This window comes from Cupressus sempervirens, chromosome 3 (genome assembly GCF_028749045.1).
Source record: "Cupressus sempervirens isolate cs-2001-9-10 chromosome 3, ASM2874904v1, whole genome shotgun sequence".
Taxonomy (NCBI): Eukaryota; Viridiplantae; Streptophyta; class Pinopsida; order Cupressales; family Cupressaceae; genus Cupressus; species Cupressus sempervirens.
The window spans coordinates 34,836,774-34,863,534 of record NC_143120.1 but is presented as its reverse complement, the minus strand read 5'-3'; the positions used below and the strand labels follow the sequence as shown (position 1 = coordinate 34,863,534).

The following is a 26,761-nucleotide window of genomic DNA, read 5'->3' as shown; positions in this document are numbered from 1 at the left end:
AAAATAAGAATTATTTTGGACATATTATATATAAACTTTATAAGATTTAATTATCATAAATTAACTTAAAAAATCAAAGAAAATTAAAACTACTAGTTGCATGCTTTTGTGCTTACAACGATAAGCAATAAGTGTTAGATAATAAAATTATTATTTTTAGATATAATTTTATGTGAACAAATTAGATTATTAGTAATTTTTAATTTAAATATCATAATATTTATTAGAATATTTTAAATAGATTAATAAATATTATTTATTTAAATTTAATTTAACAAATATGAAAAAAATTATTAAAAAACTCTATCAAAAAATCTATTATGAAAAATTAATATGAGAAATACAATAAAGAAAAGAAAAAATAACATCTCTAGCAAATATTCTATTGATTAAATAAATTATAGAAACTAAAAAATAATATTTAAAGAAAAAACTAACCTAATATTAAAATAAAATAAAAATAATTTAAAAACTAAAACCTAAATCAATTTTAAAAATCAAATGTTAAATAAATAGATATCACAACATGATCTTATGTGGAGATCACAAGTATATTTTTTTAAAAAATAAATAGGAAAAGAAAAATAATAATTAAAAGTGGAGATTTAAAATATAATCTTATGTAACAAATTAGATTATTAATAATTTTTAATTTAAATAACACAATATTTACTAAAATCTTTTAAATAGATTGATAAATATTATTTATTTAAATTCAATTTATCATATATGAAAAAAATAATCATTTAAAAAATCTATTATTAAAAATTAATAAGAGAAATACAAAAAAACATTATGAAAAAATAGCAATGTCTCTAACAAATATATATTCTATTGACTAAATAAATTATAGAAACTTGAAAAAAAAAATTAAACAAAAAACTAAACTAATAAAAATTATAATAATTTAAAAATTATAATCTAACAAGAAAAGCTCAAGCATTGGTTGCTCAATTAACACCATTTCGAAGCCACCAAGGATCTGGAAATACCATGAACTATGGCCGCATGTAAGATAGTCAACTGAGTGTCATGCCAAGACCTTCTCTGTTCTTGACTGTAAGCAATTTATGACTATGCATTTGTGAAGCTTAACATCAATATATTTTTTATAAACTTTTTATTTGTTTCTATACATGAATTCATCTAATATGAGAAATAATTATTTGTTAATTAGGGGTGTTGCTACTTGCTAAGTATTTAAGAAAATACTAAGTCATGAGGTTCGATATGCTCCAATCGAATAATCTATTTAAGAATTAATAAATTATTTGTTGATATTAATTTTAATTCAAGAACGATTTAAACAAAATTTTATGAACTATATAATATGAAGTGATCTATTTAAGAATATATAAATCATTCATTTCATTTTCTTAATTTCTAAGAGTAAAGTTTTAGGACAAAATATTTTGAAAAAGGGAAGTGCAAACTTTTTCTGGCGAACTGCGAGTTCCTTCTGCGTTCAGTATTATCTTTTCCCAGCTGCCTTGGCATCGTTAGTCCACTAGGTGGACACCTAGCGTCATCTGTGCATCCCATCGATTCGGGTGATCCCCCTCCCATAGATGGAATTAAAGACTGTAATATGACGGAGGCAAAGAGTAATGGCCAGAGCACCAAGTCTGTACCAAGTAAGTTTTCCTCGATTGCTGATAAAACTAACCAGAATGGCATTCCCTCCCCCAATGCTCGTAGCAGTGATCAACCTAGGTCTTTCTCTGAGGTGGTGGCTCGATCTCTGGGCATCAACGTGAGGGCTAGGTTTGATTGTGCGAGTGTTCATAATGTTGGGACATCCAAAGCAGGTAAGATCCCCGCTGCTCCGTTGAATCCTTTTACTGTTGCTCCCAATCAGGAAATGTTAGAGGAAATTGTGAAAGAGAAAGACATGCTTAGAGACACTGCAATTTTTTTCTCTGCTGTTGATTTAGAAAAATGTCCTCCAAGAAAGTTTATGGATGATTGGTTTCATAATTACTGGAATATTAAATTAGGGTTGCATATTTCCTTCTATAGGCAATTGCAAAAAGGTTTATATGTTATTTTCTTCATTAATCATGATGCCCAGCAAGAGGTTGTTAAGAAGCAATACTAGAATGTCGGGTCGACATCTTTTAGGGCCATTGTCTGGTCACCTAAGGCAGCCCATGAAGAAGTTCTCGCTCTCTTAGTGCCTAGGTGGGTGCTGGTTAAAAATGTTCCTCCCTTTCTGTGGTATTTTTTGCCACACTTGCTTGCTCCTATTGGGAAAATCATCCATATGGATGAAATTGTGAGGCTCGTCCCACATATGGACGCCAGAATTCTTATTTCCCTATCTCCTAGTAAGGACATCCCTGCTGATATTTCTATTAAAATTCATAGCGAAGTTTATTGTTGCCCTGTCAAAGTGTTAAGGGGATTGAATGCTTGTTTTCTCTGCCGTAAGGAAGGGCATCTACGCAGAGATTGTCCTATAATTAATAGGAAGCCCAATCCTTCCAATGCTTCCCCCAAGGTTGCTAGCAATCTCCCTATTGCTAATAGTAAGATGCAGACCAATGCTTCTGAAATCTCTACTCCTTTGGCCTCCTCTTCAAAGCCTCTCCTCGAAAACCCCCCCAAAGTTGTGAACCATTCCATTTCAAAACCCCTCTCAGCTATTATTATGCAACCTTCTGATAATGTTGGTCTTCAATCCTTCCTGGTTATTGATGCTGCTATAGATCTTAATAGTGATGATGGTTTCATGGTCGTCCCCCACAAAAAGAAGAGGAAGACAGGTATTAATCACTCTGTGCCTAAACCTTTCCACCCTGATAGTAGTAAGAACCAAATTTGTGTGGCCTCTGACCCGGTGTTGACTGTTTCACATAGATTAACCAAGGAAGGAGATGGCAGGAATAATCCCCCTGCTGCTGATTAGGTTCGGAAACTCCCCACAAAATTTTTTCAGGAGATTGGTGAGGAGTTTGATTTTGAGATCATTCCAGCCACCCCTGTTCCTTCCTGCTCTCAACTTGGTCCTTCCATGAATATGGATTCCTTTGTGGAGGCTGAGGAGGATTTGAGTTATGGCGTTTCTTCTGCTAGGAGGAGAGGTAGACCACCTGGCTCTAAAAATAAACCGCTAGTTGCTAAATAGGGGGAGACCTCCAACAACTTCTTAGCCTTAACTGAACATGAGTTTTTGGCAGATTCTTCCCTTAACATTGTTTTCCAATGAATTGCCTTTCTTGGAATGTTAGGGGTTTAGAGTCCCTCGATAGGAAAATTGTTATTAAGCATTTTTTGAATTCTCTGCATTCTCTAGATTTTTTTATGATGCAGGAAATTAAGGTTGTGGGATTCACTTTGGATTCCAATCTTAACTATATTTTGAAAGATGCTATTAAACTTTACACTAATCATGTGAGAGGTAGAGGTGGAATTGCCCTGCTTATTAACAATAAATGGGAGAAGTGCATTACCAATAGTGGTTGTTCTCCCTGTCATAGGGTTGTTTGGGTTACTTTGCATCATGATAACAATACCTTCGGAGTCTGTGCTATTTATACCTCTAATGACCCTAAAGAAAGGATTGAGCTCTGGAAATGGATTATTGATCTTCCTGACATCCCTTGGTTGTTTGGTGGTGAATTCAACATGGTTGAGTCCCATATGGACAAGTTGGGAGGTAATCCTTTTCATTGGAAGGACAATGAACGATCATTCTGGAATAAGCTATTAAGCTCTAAATGTCTTTTTGATCCTATTGCTGGAAGCAAGGATATTAATCCTGGTTTGTGGCACACTTGGTGCAATTTTCAATAGGGCAATGCTAGGATATACTCCAGGCTTGACCGATTTTATGCTAACAAGCTTTTCTTTTCTTTTCCTCCTGATAGTGTTGGCAATATTGTTCATGTCATTGATACTACTTTATCTGACCATCATCCTATTCTGACTAAGGTCAACTTCATTAGTAGTCCTATTCAGCATAAGCCTAAAAGCAATAAGGTCATTCTTAATTCCAGCCTCCTTTTGGATGAGGATGTCCTTGCTGTTGTTCAAATTATTAGAGGTTTAAATAATATCAATCTCCAGCACTTATCCCATACTGATAGATGGAATACTAACCTCTCAACATGGAGGACCTTTCTACAAACTATTGGGCAGAAAAAAGCTAAGGACTATAGGTTTTTCGAAAAGCAACTTTCTATTGATTTGCAAGTTGCTGAGGAGAGCATCCAATGTGACTCCTCTAGCATGGCGCTTTTGTCCAGGGTTATGGCTGCCAAGGAGGCTCTTAGAAAACATCAACAATTTAAAATTTGAGGAGCCAGGCTTAGGTCTAGATCCCATTGGCTCCAATATGGGAATAGAGGCTCGAAATTCTTTTTTAACCTGCTTAAGAATAAGCACATCAAAGAGTCTGTTGATAGACTTTCTATTGATAACCAGGACATTTCGGACATTGAGACTATTACTTAGGCCTTTGCTAACTACTATGAGACTCTCTTTGCTTTAGAGGACTCTCCTGAGGCGGAGCTGACCAGAACCAAATGTAAGAATCTTATCCCTAAGATATTAGGTCCGGATGATATTGCTGGTCTTGCTAAGAATATTTCTGTGGAGGAGATTGCAGGTGCTATAAAGGCTCTCAATAATGAGAAAGCCCTAGGCCCTGCTGGCTTCTCGGTTGAATTCTATAAGGCCAACATTGGTTGGATATGCAATGACCTCTTTGACCTTTATTCTGAGGTCTTTACCAATGGTACCTTGGGGCAGGATATTAACAGAGGGATTATTAAGCTTCTCCCCAAAGAGGGGGATAAGACTTTTATTAGGAATTGGAGGCCTATTACCCTTTTGAATGTCTCATACAAAATTCTGGCTAAAGTTATGGCTCTTAGATTGGTCAGTCTCCTTCCTAAATTTGTTAACTCTACCCAAAATGGGTTCATTAAGGGTAGATATATCCTTGAGAATCTCATAACTAGCTGGGAGGCTATGGACTGGTCTAGATATTCTCATCAGAACTCTGCCATGCTTCTCTTGGATTTTGAGAAGGCTTATGACAGGGTTGAATGGAAGTTTATTCTTATGATGTTGGAAGCTTTTGGTTTTCCTCCTTTCTTTAGAAATATTGTGGCTATGCATCTTAAAGACGCCTCTGCTCAGGTTGAGGTCAATGGTATGCTCTCTGCTCCCTTCTCTCTTGGGAGATCCATCAGGCAAGGGTTCCCTCTGGCTCCCGCTCTCTTTTTTATTGCTTCAGAGGCTATGTATTATATCCTTAGAGATAACTCCATATCTCAGGAAGTTAGAGGCATTTATTTTCCCAATAATGAGGAGCTCATCAATTGTCAATTTGCGGATGATACCATTTTATTCTTAGAGCTCTCAGAGATTAACTTTAAGAACATGCAAGAGAAGCTCAATCTATTTTTTTTTATATCTGGTGCTAAGATATCCCAAACCAAATCTATTTGTTTGGGATGGGATGAGCGGCCCCCGGATTGGTTTCTTCATTATAATTTTCAATGGGGAGGACCTAACAGGATTACTAGGTATCTTGGTATACCTTTCTCTATTGAGCCTGACTTGAAAGACATGTGGTCGTGGGTCAAAGAGAAGATTGTCAATAAGTTGAATAAATGGCATAACAGGGCACTTTCCTTGGCTGGCAGAATTCAGGTGTGCCAAAAATTTTTGTCTTCGTACACCATATACTATTCTTCTGCTTAGTGTTTTAATAATTATCAGATTGTTGAAATTTAGAAGGCCATTAGACAATTTCTTTGGTCTGATGGCAAGGGAAATGGTAAGATTCACTCTGTCAAGTGGCCTTGGTGCCATACTGACAAAACCCTTGGGGGACTTGGGCTTAAGGATTTAAAAACTCAAGGTATAGCCTTGTCTGCCAAATGGATTTTTCAGGCCATGGAGGGTGATGCTCCTTGGAAAGTGCTAGTTAGAAGTAATATTGAGAGGGGTGTTCCGAGGAAAGCTAAATCTTGGACTGGCCTCCCCTTTTGTGATCTCATTCTTGGTAACTTTAGTGTTTTGGTTCAAGGCTCTGCGGTCTTTAAATCTATTTGGAAGGCCTAGGACCATGTTAGAACATTTATCACTAACAAGGAGTTTCACTTTAATGTTCAAATCCATGGCGAAAGATCCATTTGGTGGAATCTTCACCTAAATGGTAAACCTTTGGCCCTTACCCAAGGGTGCTCTGCCAGATTATGGGCCAAGAACGACATAAATTTTTTTATGGACTTATTTGATTGTGATAGAATTATGACATGGGAGGAGCTGAAGGTTAAATTTGACATCCCTGACTCTCATACAAGAACCTATAACATGATTGTGCAATCTATTATTGGTATTCCTACTGTTTGTCATGCTGATTCTCACAGGTACCTTAAGTGTAAATGGCCTGATGGTATCATTACTACTCTTCTTAAGGCCAAGAATATTTATAAAATCATTAAGAATAATACTGATATTTTAGATCATATCAATGTTGTTTGGTATTCCTCTTTTGATGCTGATGTTTTAAAGAAGTATTTTGATATCTTATGGAAGAACCTTGTGGAACCCAAGATTAGATGCTTTAAATGGTTACTTTTGTTAGATAAGCTACCTATGAAAAAAGATTTTGCGAATTATGATACTTGTAATTTATGTAAAGTCCCTGAAACTAGAAGACACATATTTCTTGACTGTACTTTTTCCAAGGAGATATGGAACATGTTTGACATTGTTTATCCTATTAATGTCAATGTTTTTGATATTATTTCTGGTTATATTAATGGTCTTCCTAAAGACACCAATCTTTTTTGGAATATTTTGTCGTCTAACATTCTTTGGCAGCTCTGGAAGTGCAAGAACAAGGAAAGGTATCAAGGTAAGCATAGGGATCTTACTGAGTTTTTTTTCGAAAACTCACTTATTTTAAAATATCCTTGCAGGTGCAGGCTACTATGGTGATTGAGCAGGCTAAGATGCGAAGGTTCCTCCATGATGGGCATGCTACCTTTTACTACTATGAGCTCAAACATGGATACCAGTGGTGAAGAACGTTGGATGACTTTCGTATCTTTGAGCTTGTGTGTAACCAGCTGAACAAAGAAGTCAGAGAAAAGGGGAATGCCAGGAAAGAGGAGCTTGCTATGCTGATGCAGATACAAGAGCACAAAAGTATTGTTTGGATGGAAGGTCCATTAGGCTGGACGACCTGGGTCGACATTCACCATGATGTTCTCAGTTAGATAGTTCGGTCCTATCTTTCTTTTTTGCTGTACAACTGTTTCGGCTCCTTCGTTGTCAGGCTTGGCCTCTTTGTATGCTCTCGTGATGTAACTCTGGTGACCTTTGGTCTTTTTTTATTGTCTTATATCTAATAGAAAAAAAGTTTTAGATCTTGAATCTCAAATATATTGTTTCTTTGATGCTAAACTAATTTTAGCATGACTATATAATAATCAAATCTAAAAACTTGTGTCAATTAAAAACATTCTAATGATACTATTTAAAAATGTGTTATATGTCTAAAATCTTTCATTATAGATTACATAGGTCCTACACTTAAGATATTTATAGAAGAAATAGTTTGTCACTATTTATATCATTTATTTATACAATTCCAATGTTTGAATCATTATCATCTTAATAGTTTACAAAATTTCATATTCAAGAAATTATATATGATAACTTGTAGGGCTTCATGGAATTAATTTTACATAAAAGATTTTTTGATGAGGTTTTTACACACTAATAATTTTTCCATATTTGATTATTTGAATTTAACAAATAATATATATTTAACTATTTAAAAGATTTTACTAAATGTAATGTTATTTAAATTGATTTTTTTAATAATCTAATTTCTTCAAAAATATTATATTATAAATCTCTATTTTAAGTTATTATTTTATTTTTTGATTTATTTAAAAATAAGTACTTCTGATCTTAATTTATTTAACTTTTAATTTTAAAAATTCATTAAATATTGTTAATTACAAAACAATCCTATCACTATTTGTTGCATGTACTTAAATGCACAACTACTAGTCTAAATCAATTTTAAAAATCAAAAGTTAAATAAATGGATATCACAATGTGAGCTAATGTGGAGATCACAAGTAATTATTTTTAAATAAATAAAAATGAAAAATAATAGTTAAAAATGAAGATAACAACTCATAAATATCAAAACAAGAGTTAAAAGTGGAGTGAGATAAAAACTGGCTGGCAAATAATTAACGAGAAGGATTTACAATTTTTCAGTCAAACTAACAACTTTTCCAATCAACTGACAAAATTTTTGTCAAAAAATCAATTTTTGGGAACAAAGTTCCCACAAATAGCCTATCAGTTAAAAAATATTATTATATTTTTTAAAAATGAAAATTTGAAATAAAATAATTTTATATTAAATTTGTGTATAAAATTCATAAACTATACATTGAAGTAATATTTTTTTTATTACAATAACATTTAATCATAAACTCTAATTTATGGAAAATAAGAAATAAAATAAGATTTAAAAAAAAATGTAAATGTAAACTTTGGTTTATTTGGAAATGTAGAAATGAGGACAAATTTCAAGATGTTGGCAGATCCCTTACTTTGTATCATTTGAAACTCATCTATTTTAAGATTGTCTCACATATTTGCTACATTATGAAGCTCGAGATGGACAAGCTAAAAAGATTCCTCCATGATGGGCTCACTACAATGTTCATTTATGAGATGAAGCATGAGCTTGAATTGGCCAACATTCTTGATAACCATACTTCTTTTGGAAAAGCTCTTAAGGAGCTCAAGGAAATACATGAGGACAGAGGCCCCTTTTCTGATAGATTTGACTTCTTTGCTCAACTTCTTGAGCGAAAGAAAGTCGTGTGGATGGAAGGAGAGCTAGGATGGACAGCTTGGTTCGATGATGATGATGATGTTTTGGAATAGCTTATCTGTCTCCTCTTTTTGTAATCTTGTTAGAACTGCTACTTAATGTGTTAATTGGCTGATTGTTGGACTTTGAACTTGGTGGTTGAGGCTCGCATCGCCACCCCCCCCCCCCCCCGCTCTTTTGATACTGTACCTTTTTTGTTCTCTCGATTATTTAATTTTTTAAAAAAAATGTAAATGTAAAGTAGTTGGAGATTAAAAAAAATTATGGTGAGGCCTAACAATTTTCAAAATATTGTAAAATCTGGGAGCAAAGCTCTCACATATAAGCTTATGAGCTTAAATATTATTTATTTAAATTTAATTAATCAAATATGAAAAAAAATCTCTAAAAAATCATCAAAAAAATCTATTATTAAAAATTAATAAAAAAATATTCTTATAGAAACTAAAAAATAATATTAAAAAAAAAAACTAAACTAACATAAAATATAAATTAAAATAATATAAAGAATAAAATCTAAATCAATTTAAAAATTAAAAGTTCAATAAATAGAGATCACAACATGAGCTAATGTGGAGATCAAAAGTAATTATTTTTTAAATAAATAAGAAGAGAAAGAAAATAGTTAAAAGTGGAGATTTAAAATATAACAAATTAGATTATTTATAATTTATAATTTAAATAACAACCTTTTAAATAGTTTAAGAAATATTATTTATTTAAATTTAATTTATCGAATATGAAAAAATAATCATTAAAAAAAAATGATCAAAAAATCTATTATGAAAAATTAATAAGAAAAATTTAAAAAAATAGAAACATCTCTAACAAATATTCAATTGAGTAAATAAATTATAAAAACTAAAAAATGATCTTTAAAGAAAAAAACTAAACTAATATAAAAGATAAATTAAAATTAATTAAAAACTAAAATCTAAATCAATTTTAAAAATTAAAAGTTAAATCAATAGTGATCACAACATGAGTTAATTGAAAATCACAAGTAATTATTTTTTTAAATAAATAGGAAAAGAAAAACAATAGTCAAAAGTGGAGATAACACCTAATAAATATCAAAACAAGCTTTAAAAGTCGAGATTAAATAAAATTGGCCTATAAATAATTACAAGAATGATTAACTAACAACTTTTCCAACCAACTTTTCAAATCAAAATTCAATTTTTCCACAAATAGTTTATCGACTAAATTATATGTTAAGTTCAAATAGACTCAAACCCATTTTAAGAAATCAATTTTACTAATATTCTTTATATTTGTTTTTTTAACTTTATAAATATTTTAACTCAACATGTCCCTCCTTATATAACATCTCAAATCTTACATTCTACCTTATCAACCCTAAAAAGACTAATACCAACTAATAACAAATTACATGTTAAAATTCTTCCTTGAAAATGGAGATGCTTATCTCAAACATTGACTCTAATTTTTCTATTATTATTATTATTAAATGGCCGCCACAAATGGAGATGCTTATCTCAAACATTGATTATAATTGTTCTTATTATTTTTATCTTTATTAAGCGGCAGCCACATGCAACGACTTGCCTTGCCCGTGAACAGGAGACGACAAAAACAATAGTAAATTATTCCCTTGGATTGAAGGTCATAGTAGAGTAAAAGTCTGTCCAGTAAAGATTTGATTTAACGTTTGAACAAAATGTTCAAATTAGATGAGAAAAAATTGAAGCAATGTGCCAAGAGCGAGACTGAAAAGAAAAGCAAACCCAGGCTTTTTGCATGCCCTTTTTAAAGAATTCCCGGGCCACATTGAAGGTTGAGGGACTCCTGTACTGCATCTGAAGCAAGGTGTCCTTATCTGCTGGAGAATATTCCTAACGGAAAAGTAGAATACCTTCCACGGTACTCTATACGCAGCATATTCCAAACCATATTCCACCCCCCTTCTCACCTTATAAGCCACTGTTCACTCAATGACTGTCACTCCCCCTCTGTTTTTCTGTTAACATTACTAAATTCATGGCTGCCAATGTATTATTACTAGCACTACTCTTCCTCTTCCAATGTCTTGAAGCGACGCCCATTCAGACGACGCTGGACGGGCCTTTCAAGCCCGTCACTGTTTCCTTTCGTGAGGGTCACAGAGGAGCACAAGCTTCGAAGGATTTGCCGTCGGATGATCCCCGCGTGAGGAGGCGTGTGACGGGAATTTTCCCTGAGCAGATTTCTGTATCTCTGTCAACTCATGATTCCGCCTGGGTATCCTGGATCACAGGTAATTGTGTGAAGGCTTTTTCTTTCTAGTGTATGATGAAAGTATGTTGAATTACTTTGGAATCATTTGAAAGTTTGTTTTTAGGTTACTCTAAAATCACTTGAAAGGTTTTTCCCTTTTCTAAGCCCCTGTAAATATTATTTGTATTCATATTAAAATTTGGCTTTAAAGGCGTTAGATTCTGTGGCATTAGGAAAGGGAGGTTTAAGTTATGATTTTGCATCGAAGGTGTTATTGTTAGTAAATAAGAGGATCCTTTTGCTGTTAAATTTGATGGCATTTTGAAAAATTGGGCAGGAGAGTTCCAAATTGGTGATGATGTGAAGCCCCTGAATGCTTCCAGCGTGGACAGTGTGGTGAAATATGGCGATTCAGAGGACGATTTGGGTAATGAAGTATCTGGGTATTCATTGGTATACAACCAACTTTATCCCTTCGCTGGTTTGCAGAACTATACCTCTGGTATAATCCATCATGTTCGCCTTACAGGTAATTATACGTCATATGCATTCTGGGTCACCTGTTAAAAAACAGGAGTTATCATTGGCTTCTAAAGTTTATCATTCTTGAAATTTTCTCCAATGCTGTTATTCTTAGGACTCCGTTGTACACTGTAGTCTGACTTCTATCACGCCTCATGGAGATCCCCATTGAATTTTTAACTACGGTGTTTACTACCGTACTAGCTGAACATCTTCTAAACATTCCCACTTCAGCATCTTTAAGATTATCTTTTTCATTGACACCCTGTACTCGTTGGTACACCGGGGATATATATTTTGAATCTGTTTTTGTCATTTTGCAAAGGGTCTCTGTTTTTCAGTATAGAGGGCCATATATTTTGAATCTATTTTCGTCATTTTTATTAGGCCCTCCCAAAGATCTCCATGGATCTTGGTACACCGGGGATATATATTTTGAATCTGTGTTTGTCATTTTGCAAAGGGTCTCTGTTTTTTAGTATAGAGGGCCAAATATCTTGAATCTATTTTCGTCATTTTTACTAGGCCCTCCCAGAGATCTCCATGGATCTTACATGTAGCTTACCCGATGCTTTTAATACTCTCTCAGTGGGAGCATCTTTTACATTAGGGACCTTACATTAGTACCCATATACATACCAGTACGGAAATGACCATAAAGGCATTTTTTTTAAGACTTGCTCAATCTAAACGCTTGTCCTATGGAGTGCACATCCTTCGCTTGTTTTAGGCCACCTCCAAGAAGCGCATACATTGTACATTAAAAATCTGCCTGTTTGATTGCACACTGTTTGACCTTCTTATGACTGTTCGAGAGCGAGTGCTTCTAAAATTAATTCAAACCTGTAAGACTGCGTTTTTACAATAGCACATTTTGAAAAAGAGGGGTAAAAATTTATTCAATCAAAGATCAAGAACAAAACAAAGGCCTAAGGCCCAAAGGAGCTCTACAAACTCATGTCCTCCAGAAGCATCTGATCAATAATCTCACAGTACTTAACGGGTAACTCATCTCTACCATTAATATTCCACTCACCCACATTCTCTGAGGCCCACTTAGCCAGACAATCAGCCACTCTGTTCCACTCACGAGGAATATGACGGAAGGAAACAGAGTCCACCGACTTACAAAGACAAAGAATTTGTCCGGCTAAAGAAGCAAGTTGCCAACTAACATTATCCAACTTCTGGTTATTCAACATATCCACCACAATCTGTGAGTCAGACTCACATATGAAACTCCGCCACCCTAAAGCGCATCCTCGCTCAATAGCAACCTTAATGGCAAGGGCCTCCATCAGGTTATTAGAATGCATACCCTTGTAAACAAAGAGGAGAAACACTGCATCTCCAGCATCGCTTCTACCAATAGCCCCAATACCGGCATGCCTAGGATTCCCCCGAGAAGACCCATCCATATTGATCTTCAAGAACCCAGTCGGGGGAGAGGACCACCTCCCATCTCGACACACCCGCTGCTTCCTATGTCTCAGTCTGTTGCTGGGACTGCCTCCCCACCTACTGTCTTTCAAGTTCAAGTTATTCACAATAACTTGGTCCCGAGGATCAATATTAATAGACATATCACACTTTGCATATAACGTCTCCTGAATCCTATTAAGAATCACCTTCCACAATTGAGAGTTGCTAGATTTGGCATCACAAAAAATTCTGCAATTCCTTTCCAGCCAAAGATTCCAAAGAATGAATACTGGACCAACCCACCAAGCCACCTGTAAGAAAGAAGTCTTCACAGGAGGTCTGCCCAAGCTCTCCCAGAATTCGATAAGAGAATTAGCATGAACGCAACCATGACCCCAAGCCTCCCACCATCTATGCCATATCTCTCTTGAGAAGGGGCAGAGGAAAAACAAGTGTGAGACACACTCCTCATTATACCTGCAAAGAAAGCAAATCGAGGGGCCCTGAAAGCCTCGTTTGCAAAGGTTCTCCCAAGTAAGACATTTCTTTTGAGCCAACACCCATAAGAAAAAGTTACACTTGGGCCACGAAAAGTTGCTCCAAACTTTCTTCCACCAATGCACTTCAGCCTGCCCATGAAGATTCCTGTCAAGAATAGCATAGCCTTGAGCCACTGTAAATTTGCCTTTAGGACTTGGACTCCAAGCCAATTTGTCCCTCCCCTTTAGAGAGCTACACAACCTACCCTCCAGAACCCAAGAGAGGAGAGCCCGGTCCTCAACAAATCCACCCATTGGCCACTCTCGAGGATCCTTCCAGCAAGTTATCTCTACCTGACCTAGGCGCTTAACCGTCTTAAACTGCTCCACCTTAATCCACCTAACATTGGAAAAGCTTTGGGAGAGGGGAATAAGCTGGGGAAAACTAGAAAGAATAGGAGGATGGCCATCCCAAGAGTCTTGCCAAAACAGAGTATCTGAGCCTCTATTACAAATCCAGAAGAGCCCCTCCTTAACAATTTGTGCTCCCCTCTTGAGAGTATTCCAAATACAGGAGCCTTTACCTACCAAGGGAAGCCGTGGCACCTCAAAGCAATCTGCACCAGGAAGGTACTTATGAGTGATAATCTTGGCCCACTCTTGATCTTGACTGATACACCAACGCCAGTATAATTTGGCAGCCAACACAGTGACAACAAGATCCATCGAACGAAGCCCGAGGCCACCTGCATGCTTTGGCCTACACACAGTCTCCTACTTGACTAAACTCCATTTCGAGGAAAGAAGATTGCCAGACCAAAGGAATTGCTGAGATAAAGCATCAAACTCTCTCACAAAACTAGGAGGGATCAGGACCCCACACCTATAAATGGGCAGAGACTGCATCACAGTCTTAAGCAGAACCAATCTCCCAGCAGAAGAAAGCCATCTATAAGTCCAATGACTAACCTTACTTCTGAATTTATCCAAAATCCCCTGCCAATACTCTTTCCGCTGAGCAGCCAAGGACAGAGGGACCCCAAGATACATCAGGGGGAGCGATCCAATTTGGAACCTAAGAATTCCAGCAATCCTGTTCTGAATAAGCCTTGGAGTGTTAAAGAAAAAGATAGAAGACTTATCATCATTAATTTTTTGACTTGAGGCTTTCAAACAAATATCCAGGGCTTTCCTGATGTTAACTGCCTCGCTGATACTAGCCCTACCCAGAAGTCCAGTGTCATCCACAAATTGAAGATGAGAATACGAAGGAAGGTTATTGCTCCAACTCCACCCATGGATAAACCCCTGCTGAACCTGAGCTGATAAAAATCTGCCAAGCCCCTCAGCCATGATAATGAATAAATAGGGAGATAAAGGATCGCCTTGCCTAAGTCCTCGAGAGGCACCAAACAGCTCTGAAGATTCTCCATTAATGAGAATAGAGAAGGAGGAAGAGGACAGGCAGCTAAGAACCCATTCAACCCATTCCACTGCAAACCCAAAGTTCAAAAGGATTTTTTGTAAGAACTCCCAACTCACCCGATCATAAGCCTTGGCCATGTCGAGTTTTATAAACATAGCTTTCTCCTTAGAATTGGCCATAGAATGGACAGCCTCCGTTGCTATCACAACTCCATCCAAGATTTGTCTTCCATCCACAAAGCCACCTTGTTCTGTAGAGATTAAAGGACCAAGGAATGGTTTGAGCCTCTCAGCAATCAGCTTGGTGATGATCTTATAGACCACATTGCACAAAGCTATGGGCCTGAACTGATCCAATCTATCAACACCTTCCTTCTTAGGTATAAGGGCCAAGAAGGTCGAGTTCAAAGATTTCAACATCTGTTTATTCCTGTGTGATTCTTGGACCACATCTAGAAGATCATACTTTATTGCCTCCCAGAATTCTTGGAAAAATTCAATTGGAAACCCATCTGGACCAGGGGCCTTACCCTTCTTCATATCGAATACAATTTTCTCCAGTTCCGGAAGAAGGATAGGAGCTAGTAGGGCTTCATTCATGTCAGCAGAAACAAGATGAGGAATGCAAGCCAAAATGTCACGCTCCTCATGCCCACTTGTAGGCTCCCCCCTAGAAAAGATATCAGAGAAGTACTTGACTACTTCCCTAGAGATAGCTTCACGAGAATAAATCTGAGTTCCATCTGATGATACAAGAGAGGGAAGAGAATTCCCTTGCCGTCATGCCTTAACTGAGTTGTGGAAGAAGGCAGTGTTCCTATCCCCCTCCTGAAGCCAATCAATTCGAGATTTCTGCTTCCAGAAAATTTCCTCCCAAAGCTCCCATTCTTCTAGCTCTTTAAGGGCTAGAGTTTCAGCTTCACTCATCTCAGAGCTCAGCCCATGGTCTCGAATCTGTCGGGTAATGCTATCGAGTTTGATTTGAGCCGCAGTCTTTTGAACCTGTAGATAGCCGAAACACTGTTTATTCCATCTCTTAAGCCTGTACTTCACATGTTGGAGCCTCTTGCTGAAAGTATACATTGCTGTGCCATGATCTGGCTTCCCCTCATACCACTAGTCAACCATTAGATCAGGTAAAGATGAGTCGCGTAACCACATCAACTGGAATTTGAAAGAGGGATTCTTGGTAATCCTGTATGAAATGATGGAAAGTTTAACAGGCTAGTGATCCGATCCCCTCCAATCAAGAATTTCAGAACTGGTAACCCACCTGTTGTCCATCCAATAGCAAGAGACCAGAAATCTATCAAGCCTCTCTGAGATCGCCTCACCACCATATCTCCGATTATTCCATGTAAAGACTCCATTATTAGGCTTCACATCAATGAGGAATAATAAGCCAATCATATCTCTGAGCAGATTAGAAGAATGGTCCAGCTTTGCTAGCCCACCTCTTTTCTCCTCCAGGCTAATAACAGCATTGAAGTCCCCCGCCAGAATCCATGGAAGAAGAGGTTCCAAAGACCGAATGAATCTAATATGGGCCCATAATTGGACTTTACCTGCAAAGTCTGTAGGAGCATAAATATTGGATAAGAAGCACCTTTCACCATTCTCAAAACTAGTAGCTATCAAAGAGATGGATGACCGACTGGAGAACCACCATAAAGGGGAGACTTTCCTAGGATCCCAGAAGCAAGCCACCCCTCTAGCACTTTTCAGGGCCCCCACCCCCTGCCAGGAGCCGCGGGACCAAATATACGCAACACACTTAGCCAAACCATCCAAAGAAAGCTTAGTTTCCTGAATAAAAACCATATCAGGAGACTAGGATTCAATTAATCTACGAACAACCTTTTGTTTGGGGATGCTATTCAACCCCCTTACATTCCATGATAGCACAATCATTTATGAGGCTGAGAGAAATGAGAATCAATAGGGCGTGCCGACCCAGATTCCATCAAATTTTCCCCCATTAGCTTCACTTTCTCCTGATCAGTCTTCCTACCACTTTTTATTGGTTTATCTAAAGACCCCTTTTTGAAAGCCTTTTGTTGAATGCCTAAAGTGAGAGAAGCCTTATTACTCTTAATAGAATCAGATGCCCCTTTAGGCCTGTGGGATTCATTGGGAACCCCTGCCGGTCCCTGTGAACCCTGTGCTCCGCTAAGATCCCCCATATTCTGAACAAGAGGAGGCCCATCATTATCCCACTGCTTGCCCTGTAGGTCCCCTGCATCAAGAAGCTGACCCTCTCACTGCATATCTCCTTCATGAGTCTCCAGCTGAATGATGGCTTCCGGGGAGAGCTCAACTGGGAAACTTGCCTCTTGGTCCATGTTTTCAAGAGCATCAAACCTATTAAAGGTGTCTTCTATCCTCCTTTCTGTCTAGGCTCTTTTCTTTCCTTTTCCCTTATTGCGAGGTTTAACCTAAGTAAATCCCTCACTATCAACAAGTCCAGTAGAAGCTTTAGCCTTTCCTTTGTCCTCCCTATGGGGGGTCTGAGCATCCGCGGAGGGGTTCTTATATCTGGGACACTGGCGTAGTAGGTGACCATACTCATGGCAGATTCTGCATCTGAATGGGAGGGTCTCATAATCCAACTGCTGGATCCAGGAAACAAAGCCCATACAAATCTCCATAGAGTCTGGCAATGGGTTATTCAAATCAACTTCAACACAAATACGAGCAAAAGAGATTACCTTACGATCTTGCGTCTGTGTAGAAGATCCCACAGGTGTTCCAAGAAGCATTGAAATTGAGTGAAGAATATCCTCCCTCCAGAATTCCAAAGGAAGTCTTGGCAGGCGGACCCAGACCGGAACCCGAGAGGGAATCTCCTCAGCAGAATTAAAGCCCGTGTGCCAAGGCTTAATGAATAGCCCCACCTGGTTAAAGAAATAAGGGCCGCCTTCAAAAACCTTATTCCTGTCCGACATGCAGGAGAATATAACCATAAAGTAGTTATTAGCTGCTAACAGAATCTCTATATCTCCTTCTGGATTCCACACCCGACGGGCCCAAGAATCCAACACCGGCAATGGAAGGCGAAGGCTCAAAAATTTACATATAAGAGCATGTTTATTCCAATACTCAACATCTTCCGAAACCTGTTCAGGTTGAACTACCAAAATAGGACGAACCTCGGCTTTCTGAAGACACCCATTAATTTTTTGAAGTCGGAGTTTTCCATTTGAAGAGGACTCTCCTTCCTTTGACTGGAAGTTATCCTTCGTACCCTTGCTACTGTCATGCATCCCCAAAAACAACTCCCCCATCACCAAGTCTTCTCCTGGAGGCCTGGAAGGGGTGGCCCCTGGATCCCCCATTAAACCCGAGCTTGGGCTTGGTAATTCAGCAAGGCGCAAGAAAAGGGGGCACAAGCCCCTCCAACCCCCAACACCACGGCCACGTACACCCCATGCAGCAGGAGAGAGAGAAACCCTGGCCGCAGGCCCTATCCCGTGGCCAAAGAGACGACAAAACCCCACACCCCAGCAAGATCGCACACCGAACCGCCCACGAGCACGCAGCACGAGCACTCAGCTCACCCAGAGCCTAATAGGACGCGAGGAGTAGAGCAGGCTAGGGCATGCAGGCCCTAGCAGCGAAAAGTAATTCTCCCATCGCCGTCCGCGATCTTGTCTGCTACCCGTCCATCTTTACAAGGTCCTCTCCCAGAATCTTACATTAGCACATTTGATATACTAATGGTAATCTAATAATAGATTACAGATAAACATCACCTCTACATTGCAACCCATTTGTACCACCATCTTTGGGTGACCTATAAGACATTTATATATGCCATTGAATTATGTGTATTTCATCTGTGTATACGTATGAATTCACGCACGTGGGCTTCTGGTTAATAAAGCCTTCTACATTGTGCACTGTTGCTTGTATACTGTTGTTTAGTGGTTTGCAGTCATGAGTTTATTTTTGTATAGTGTTTTGGTACTGCTACACAATCACGGCGTTAATCTGGTGTATAGTGGACTTCTCCAGGGCTGAAGAGCAGTACAAAGTACTATTACAAATGCGGAGATCTCTCTCAAAATGCCATGAGCAAGGTTCTGAGCTTTAAGACCATGCCAGCCCCAGGACCCAGGAGGTTTCCTGATCGAATCGCCATTGTGGGTGACCTCGGCCTGACATACAATACTACATCAACCATTGATCACCTCAGCAGAAATAAGCCGGATTTAATTTTGCTTGTTGGGGATGTCACCTATGCAAATCTGTATCTGACCAATGGCACTGGTTCTGATTGTTACTCTTGTTCTTTTCCAGACAGTCCCATACATGAGACCTACCAACCTCGCTGGGATTACTGGGGAAGGTCGGTATACTCTGATTTCCTCACCATTTTTTCTTTCTTTATGATTAGTGAAATTGCGATGGATTTTTAAACTTTTCTCAATCCAAGAGAAAGGGTGGTCTTATAAGATGCGAAATACTATGTCTTTGATCAGTTCCATGTGCCCGTCTTACTCAATGACTGTTCAATATTCCTTGTTTTTAATGCTCTGTTCTGGTTCTGAATTTGGGATTTCAACAGGTTTATGGAGCCCCTGATTTCTCAAGTTCCTATTATGGTGGTGGAGGGTAATCATGAAATTGAAGAACAGGTGGAGCATAAAATGTTTACAGCTTATCAGTCCAGATTTGCATTTCCAAGTGAAGAGAGCGGATCTAGAAGCCCTTTCTATTATTCATTTGATGCTGGAGGCATCCATTTTGTCATGATTGGAGGATACATAGATTACAATAAGACAGGTAGGATAATTGTTTAAAATTAAAAGCTTTGTTTAGTTATTACATCATAAAAGAGGATAATGTCCTTTTGTGTAAAGGATGAACCGATTTGATATGCTGTGGTGATCATAAGCATATTATGCTTAATATCAAGGGTTTAGTGATACTCTATTATGTTTTATTAATTTAAGTGATTTATTTTTGGTTTACAGGGGAACAATACAGATGGTTGGAACATGATTTAGCTAATGTTGATAGGAGTGTAACTCCCTGGCTTGTTGCTACTTGGCATCCACCTTGGTACAGCAGTTACAAAGCTCATTATCGTGAAGCTGATTGCATGCGACAGGAAATGGAAGAGCTTCTTTACAAGTATGGAGTTGATGCCGTTTTCAATGGCCACGTAAGTGTTTTCTTTGACAAAAATGTCCTTAGACATCTTTATCATTAAACCCAATATTATTATTGAGCTAGTGGGCTGCTGTAGGCTATTTGATCTCGTGAGACTCGTTTGATCCTTATGAATGGAATGAAAACCAAAATGTTTTCAGAATTGATCTAAGGACCAACCTCCTTAAAATCATGTACTTACCATCAAGTAACTTGTCTTGTATATGAGTGTTGTTGCTTGATCAGATTCTCCTTTCTTGCACTTACTCAAAGGCAAATTGAATGCACACCTGTAAGTATTAAGATTGGATGATGGAAAAATGAACTAAGAATTACTAGAGACGGATCACCCTCTTACCAGAGGACTTTGCTATGAGCTACTTGTGCCTTATGTCACACATCTTTAGTTATCTCCTAGCCAAGACTGGCTTTGACACAATGTTATAAAAGCTGGAAAATTAAGGAATCATACCAAGGATCTGTCTTCAAACAGAAGTATAACTTTGGTTCGTTTCACTTTCATTTTGTATTATGTATGCATTACTTGTGCTGATTATGAAGTTCTTTATGTTGCTTGCAGGTTCATGCTTATGAGAGATCAAACCGAGTTTTCAACTATACATTGGATCCATGTGCACCTGTGTACATAACTGTTGGAGATGGTGGTAACAGGGAAAAAATAGCCATAAGTCATGCTGATGATCCAGGAAATTGCCCTGAACCTTCTTCCACACCAGACACCTTTATGGGAGGCCTGTGTGTCTATAATTTTACATCTGGTCCAGCAGCGGGGAACTTTTGTTGGGATAGGCAGCCCGACTTTAGCGCATACAGAGAGAGCAGTTTTGGGCATGGAATTCTTGAGGTACATATCCTTATAATTTGCAAGGATTTTTGTCTCATTGATATGAAAAATTAAATCAACTCAAATGTTGCCAAAGTTTAATATGTTTTATAAAGATTGACCACCATTGAATTTATAATTTTACCCTGAAATATATTGTATTGTTTTTATATCCAGGTGAAAAATGAAACTCATGCACTGTGGACTTGGCATCGAAATCAAGATGCTTACAACAGCAAGGGGGATCAGATATATATTGTGAGGCAGCCGGGTTTTTGTTCAAACCAACCCAAGGTGATGACAAACATTGCCATGTTGTGAGATTGGAATGTCCTGAACGATTTCCTATGTGTATCTTTGAAAGTGCAAAAAGGGTGATGTGAAACGCAACATGCTTGATTGCTTGACTACTTTGCGTGGATCTCTGTTAAGGAATCAATTTTGCCCTTTTAACTTTGGGTTTGTACATGAAGCGAGCCTTTTTGAATGTACTGTATTCTTGTTGGTCTTCCAACGAGGTACATCTCAATTGCCATGTGGCAATTTTCTGACTGTTTGCAGTCAAAATATACAAGTACACGGTGCAAGGCACCATTCTTCCTAGCAATTGCAAGGAATTTCTTATTAAATGGGAATCTATTGAATCTATTGAGATTGAAAACTGCTGCTTTCTATAACGATACATCTGAGGCAATTTAGTGATTTATAAATTCTTAGTGAAAAATTGTAAATGAATCGAAGTATACAAAGAAACCAGTGACCTGACAGGAAGTTGAACAAAAGCACTCATGGACAGAAAAAGAGATTTCTTCCATTAGCCTAAACATTAAATAGTCTATGGGGCTGAGTCAGCCTTCCAGTCTTTGACTTAAGCAGCTCGGTTCTTTTACTATACATGATGATGATGAGCTCCTCCAATTCTCAACAGTGGCCTTGCTGAAAAGGCTATACCATGAACCAGCTCTCAAGACATTAACATAATTGTTCTGATGTTGCTGTAATCATCACGTTCCAAAATGAAGTGTCTTTCAGATTGACCGTGTGGGAAGTGTAAAGAGAGCACATGCTTTCTTCCCAAGTTTCTTTCGGTTGTTTCCACTGCTCAGTTTCACATGAGAATTGATGTTTGGGAGTTTTTAATTGAGCAATAAGAATTTTGGGTATCCATGGGATAGAAGCTTTTATTTATGTATTTGAAAAATGAGGTATTGAACTCCTGTCATATATTTTTTCCTCTCAAGCCTTTGAACTGAGTATGCATGCTAAATGTATCTCTAACAAAAGCCTTATCTTGTTGTCTTCTAGAGGACATACATTCAAATATATGTTCCATTTACTTATCAATCTATTGTTTTGTCTGGTCCAAATCTTCTCTTTTTCTTGAACAGTCACTGGTGCATCATAGCAATTGCATCAATGGGGGTTACCCCGACTCCTCTCTGCAAAATCGTAATTAATTGAGGTTTTAATCTTTAACTTATTTTTTTCAATTAATTTTCACTTTGATATAGAAATGCTGCTAGACTACAACAAATTATGAATAAGCTGATATGAATTCAAGGAAGGTGTAATTTAATTTTGTTTTCTTCAAATTAGACTAGTGCTTTCCATTTGATGGAAATTATAAACAAAACCATTACTAATTCGTCTAACAATATTTGCTGTAGTAGTGAGAATATACTGTCCAGTGAAATACTATAGCTAGAAGCCAATATGGAGGAAGAGTGCATTAGTTGGACATGCTATTAGTTGGATCGTCAGTCCATACTTGGAGCCACAGGAACTAACAGAGTTTGTGTATTTGGGAGACTAGCATGCATTTATGTGATTGGAAAAGAGAATTTTTAGTCACAACATTTAAATGTTAAGATAATTGAGCTGATCTGTCCTTTAATCACTTAGTGATTTAAACAAAGTCCATGTTTAATGACATGACAGATTAGTTATTTCCAAGCAAATTGTTCTGAAAGCTACCGTGCACAAGGCTCAAAAAGTGGGTTACTGGGTATCTGTTAATCACATCTGTAAAATAATCAGTCAATCTTCTTGAAATTTATTGCTACATTTACTCGCATCTTTTTGGTTTTGCATAGGCCTTTTTTCTACCCCTTGTTTCTTCAAGAAAAGAAAATACAGAAGGATGATGGTAGGCAGGGTGGTGGCAAGAGCTGCAGTTGTAGTCCTGTTACCTACTCCTGTTAATTGAAAAATTATTTTAAAAATTCATTCAGAACATATTTTGAAAGCAAAGACATTTGAGCTTATCTGTGCCTAAAGACATTTGAGCTTATCTGTGCCTAAAATCATTTAAGTTGTCCGAAGAAAGTGCGTTTATGTTTAACGACATGAAATGTATTCACTATGTACAAGACTTTACCCTAGGGTATCTGTTAATTGCATCTGTAAGAAAATTAGTCAATGTTCTTTATATTGGTTAACTCCATGTACTCAGTCACCTTGCTGGTTTCGTATAGGCCTTTCAATCCACTCCTCCATTCATCAAGACAAGTAAACACTGGAGGATAGAAGAGGACACAATGGTGGCAAGGGCTGCAGTTGTAGTTTTGATGCTTACTCTTGTTCTAGGGCTGCTTGGTACTCGTCTTGCACAGGTACAAATTATATAATTCAGATTGGATTATTTTCTAGTGGAATAAAATAGTTGTTTTTGTTTGATAATGATGGAAACGATATGGGTGCAGAGATGATTTATTTATGATAGAAGATGGATCAACTTATGGTGATTCAAGCAGAGATGTAAGGAAGAACAGTTGGGGGAAGAGTGGCCCCAAGGAACAAGACCATTGATTTAATAGTATCAAGTGGGTTGAAGTAAGTTCTAGAGAAACATAGAGGAGAGATTCTGTTGCTATTATCTTCTTAGACGCACTCCTGGTTTCAGTCAAGGTTTGGTGCTTCCAAGGAGTCAAATCTTGCTGGGCTCTTTATATGCTAGAATTCTACAGGCTTTGTGTGTTGCCATTAAGTTTGACAGCACTGTTTCTGAGCTTTAAATTGGACCTATGGGTTTCCATCTGAAGCTTGTCTTCAATTTTGCTATTTAAAGCTGCCGTTTTCAGCTAGAACTGGTTGTGCATACACACAAGGCTTTGTGCCTATGTTTTATTGAAAATCAGCTTCTACCCAAGGTTCGCACTTTGCTGTAAAAAGTGTCTTCTGACCTTGAGTTCAACATTATAACACTTCTAAGATCCATATATAAAAGGAAAGTGGTAACAATTGTTACTTTTATGTAATGGGTCCAAGAATATAAGCATTGTTGTCGGTTACATTTATGATATTGGAGGTCTAGTATCTACCTGTATTCAAAGGATTAGGCTATTTGCTTAGTAGAAATTTGATGAGCAAATAGATTTTGCAAATATGCATGAAAACTGATCTCTGACACTAATGATAACTGGTACGCATTATGGAACTAAAGATGTCTTTATTTTTCTCTTTCTCTTTTTCTTTTTTCTTTTTCAATAGGTGTGTGGGAGGGGGATAAGGTGCAAGTCTTCAAATTCCATTGTTTATTAATTTAATTATTGAAACTAATCATGAGATTCCATATTAGTTACATAAATCTATCTAGAAATTTGAACATATACTAATGTTTGCAAAAGTTACATTAATTTGATTTTTTTTAAAATTGAAAAATATAATTTTTTTGAAAATTGTATTGGCTCGCGATAAAAAAAGGTACAAATATTTTCTAACAACTCTATTAATGAATGCATTAATTACAATTTTATCTTTTCCACATATGTGACAAGTGGATTAACTTTTAAAAAAAACAATTATTTTTATCTTCCACTTGTCTAATCAATATTAATTATCCCCATCTATTTTCCTTACCAAGTTCAAATATAGAGTTAAACGTTTTATATTTCTTATTTTAAATATATTTATTATTAGTTTTACATTGATGTTTATTTTGTAATTTGTAAAATGTTATTCTATTTTTGACAATGAAAAAATTCAATTTTCTCCAACAAAAATATAAATATTTTATAACAACTCTATCATGTATTAATGAATGCATTAATTGCAACTTTATATTTTCCACATTTGTGACAAGTGGATTAATTTTTTAAAAACAATCATTTTTATCTTCCACCTCACAAATGAATGTGTAATCAATATTAATTATCACTATCTATTTTCCTTACCAACTTCAAATATAGATATTTTAATCAAATATAGAGTTAAATGTTTTATATTTCTGATTTTAAATACATTTATTATTTAAGATAGTTTATGAAGAAGAAGTCATATGAATTTATAGAGTTAAATGTTTTATATTTCTTATTTTAAATATATTTATTATAAGTTTTACGTTGATGTTTATTTTTATAATATGTAAAATGTTATTTCTTTAAGTTTACACTATATTTTACTATCTATCTTACCAAATTCAAATATAGAGTTATATATATATATATATATATATATATATATATATATCTTATTAGTTTACATTGATGTTTATTTTTGACAATTGTAAAATGTTTTTTTTATAAACGTTTACATTATGTTTTACTAGCTACTATTTTACAATTTTGCTCTATTTTTTATACCATTAATACTACCCCTCAAACTTACTACATATTTTGGTACTTTGATTTAAGTAATCAACAAATTTTATTTTATTTTATTTTATTAGCTGAAAAAGTTTATCATGAACAGGTTCTTGCTAAAAAATGTAATTAATTTAATTTCCCCTTCATGCAATACTACTTTAGTCAACCACAAAAACATGAAGGCAGGAACTTTGGCGCATGTGCCCCTTGTTTTATAATAACAATTTTTGTTAGGTGCAATAGTCATACACTTAGGTAGGGGTGCCATGAGGGGGGCTTGGGCTATATTTTGAAAAAAATAGAGGTCTCATGATATTTTCCTATTTTTTAGTCCTCTTAACTTGAGCGGGTGAAAATGAGGTGGGGCTCGAATTAGCCACACCAGATTAGAAAATTTTTGTGCTACATGTCAACAAATAAAATAAAATTTGAAAACAAAGGAAAGTTTTTATTTTTTTATTTGATATTTCAAATTTAAAATCCTCCAAACTTTCTTAAATTTAAGAACTCATTCAAAATTTTAAGTTGTAATACATTTTATGATCCATGACATTCTACATTAAACATTCCTAAAAAATCTTAGTGACCGCTCTTATCATTAATTCAGGACACAAACCACTCATTGCATGGGTCAATGAGTTTAACTAATCACCTAAATTTAATAAGCGTTGAGTGTTTCATTAATGCCGACAAGCATTCTACAATGGCAGAATGGGTGGAGTGGGATGGTGTGAGTGTGTTAATGTTAACTTTTATTCTTCTAGATTAAATTTGACAACCATCTACACATCAAAAGTTTAAATCTTATTATACATAGAATATACTTTTAAAAATAATTTAATAAATAGAATATAAAATATCCGTTTAAAATAATAATTGGAGATATAAATCATCCATTTTTTTAGAAATTAAAATAAAAAGCTTAATTTAGTAAAAAATTAAATAAATGGGGATAAAAGAAATATAAATAATTTTAGATGTAGTAAATTAAATTATTATTATTTTGTAGTGGATATCTATTGACATTTCTTTGGATAGATTTATTCAAAAAAATCTATCTAAAGAAATGCCGATAGATATCCACTACAAAATAATTAATTTGATTTACTACATCTAAAATTATTTATATTTCCTTTATCTCCATTTATTTAGTTTTTACTAATTTAAATTTTTTATTTTAATTTATTAAAAATCGATGATTTATATCTACAAATATTATTTTAAATAGATA

At 36.2% G+C, this 26,761-nt stretch overlaps 1 protein-coding gene across 2 annotated transcripts; it reads left to right on the top strand.

Annotated features, from left to right (window-relative positions):
• The first annotated feature begins 10,576 nt into the window (after positions 1-10,576).
• On the top strand, positions 10,577-24,246 carry PAP15 (purple acid phosphatase 15). Of its 2 annotated transcripts, XM_089818197.1 has the most exons (9): positions 10,577-11,141; positions 11,439-11,630; positions 18,964-19,297; positions 19,517-19,734; positions 19,926-20,116; positions 20,684-20,968; positions 21,125-21,241; positions 23,422-23,559; positions 23,650-24,246. In XM_089818197.1, exons 1-9 carry the CDS (start codon positions 10,886-10,888, stop codon positions 23,653-23,655), a joined length of 1,737 nt encoding a protein of 578 aa, XP_089674323.1. In that variant the 5' UTR covers positions 10,577-10,885; the 3' UTR covers positions 23,656-24,246. The 2 variants fall into 2 exon arrangements, with proteins under 2 accessions (XP_089674323.1, XP_089674324.1); XM_089818198.1 differs by lacking the exons at positions 23,422-23,559; positions 23,650-24,246 and having other exon boundaries at positions 21,125-21,400.
• The last annotated feature ends 2,515 nt before the right edge of the window (positions 24,247-26,761 follow it).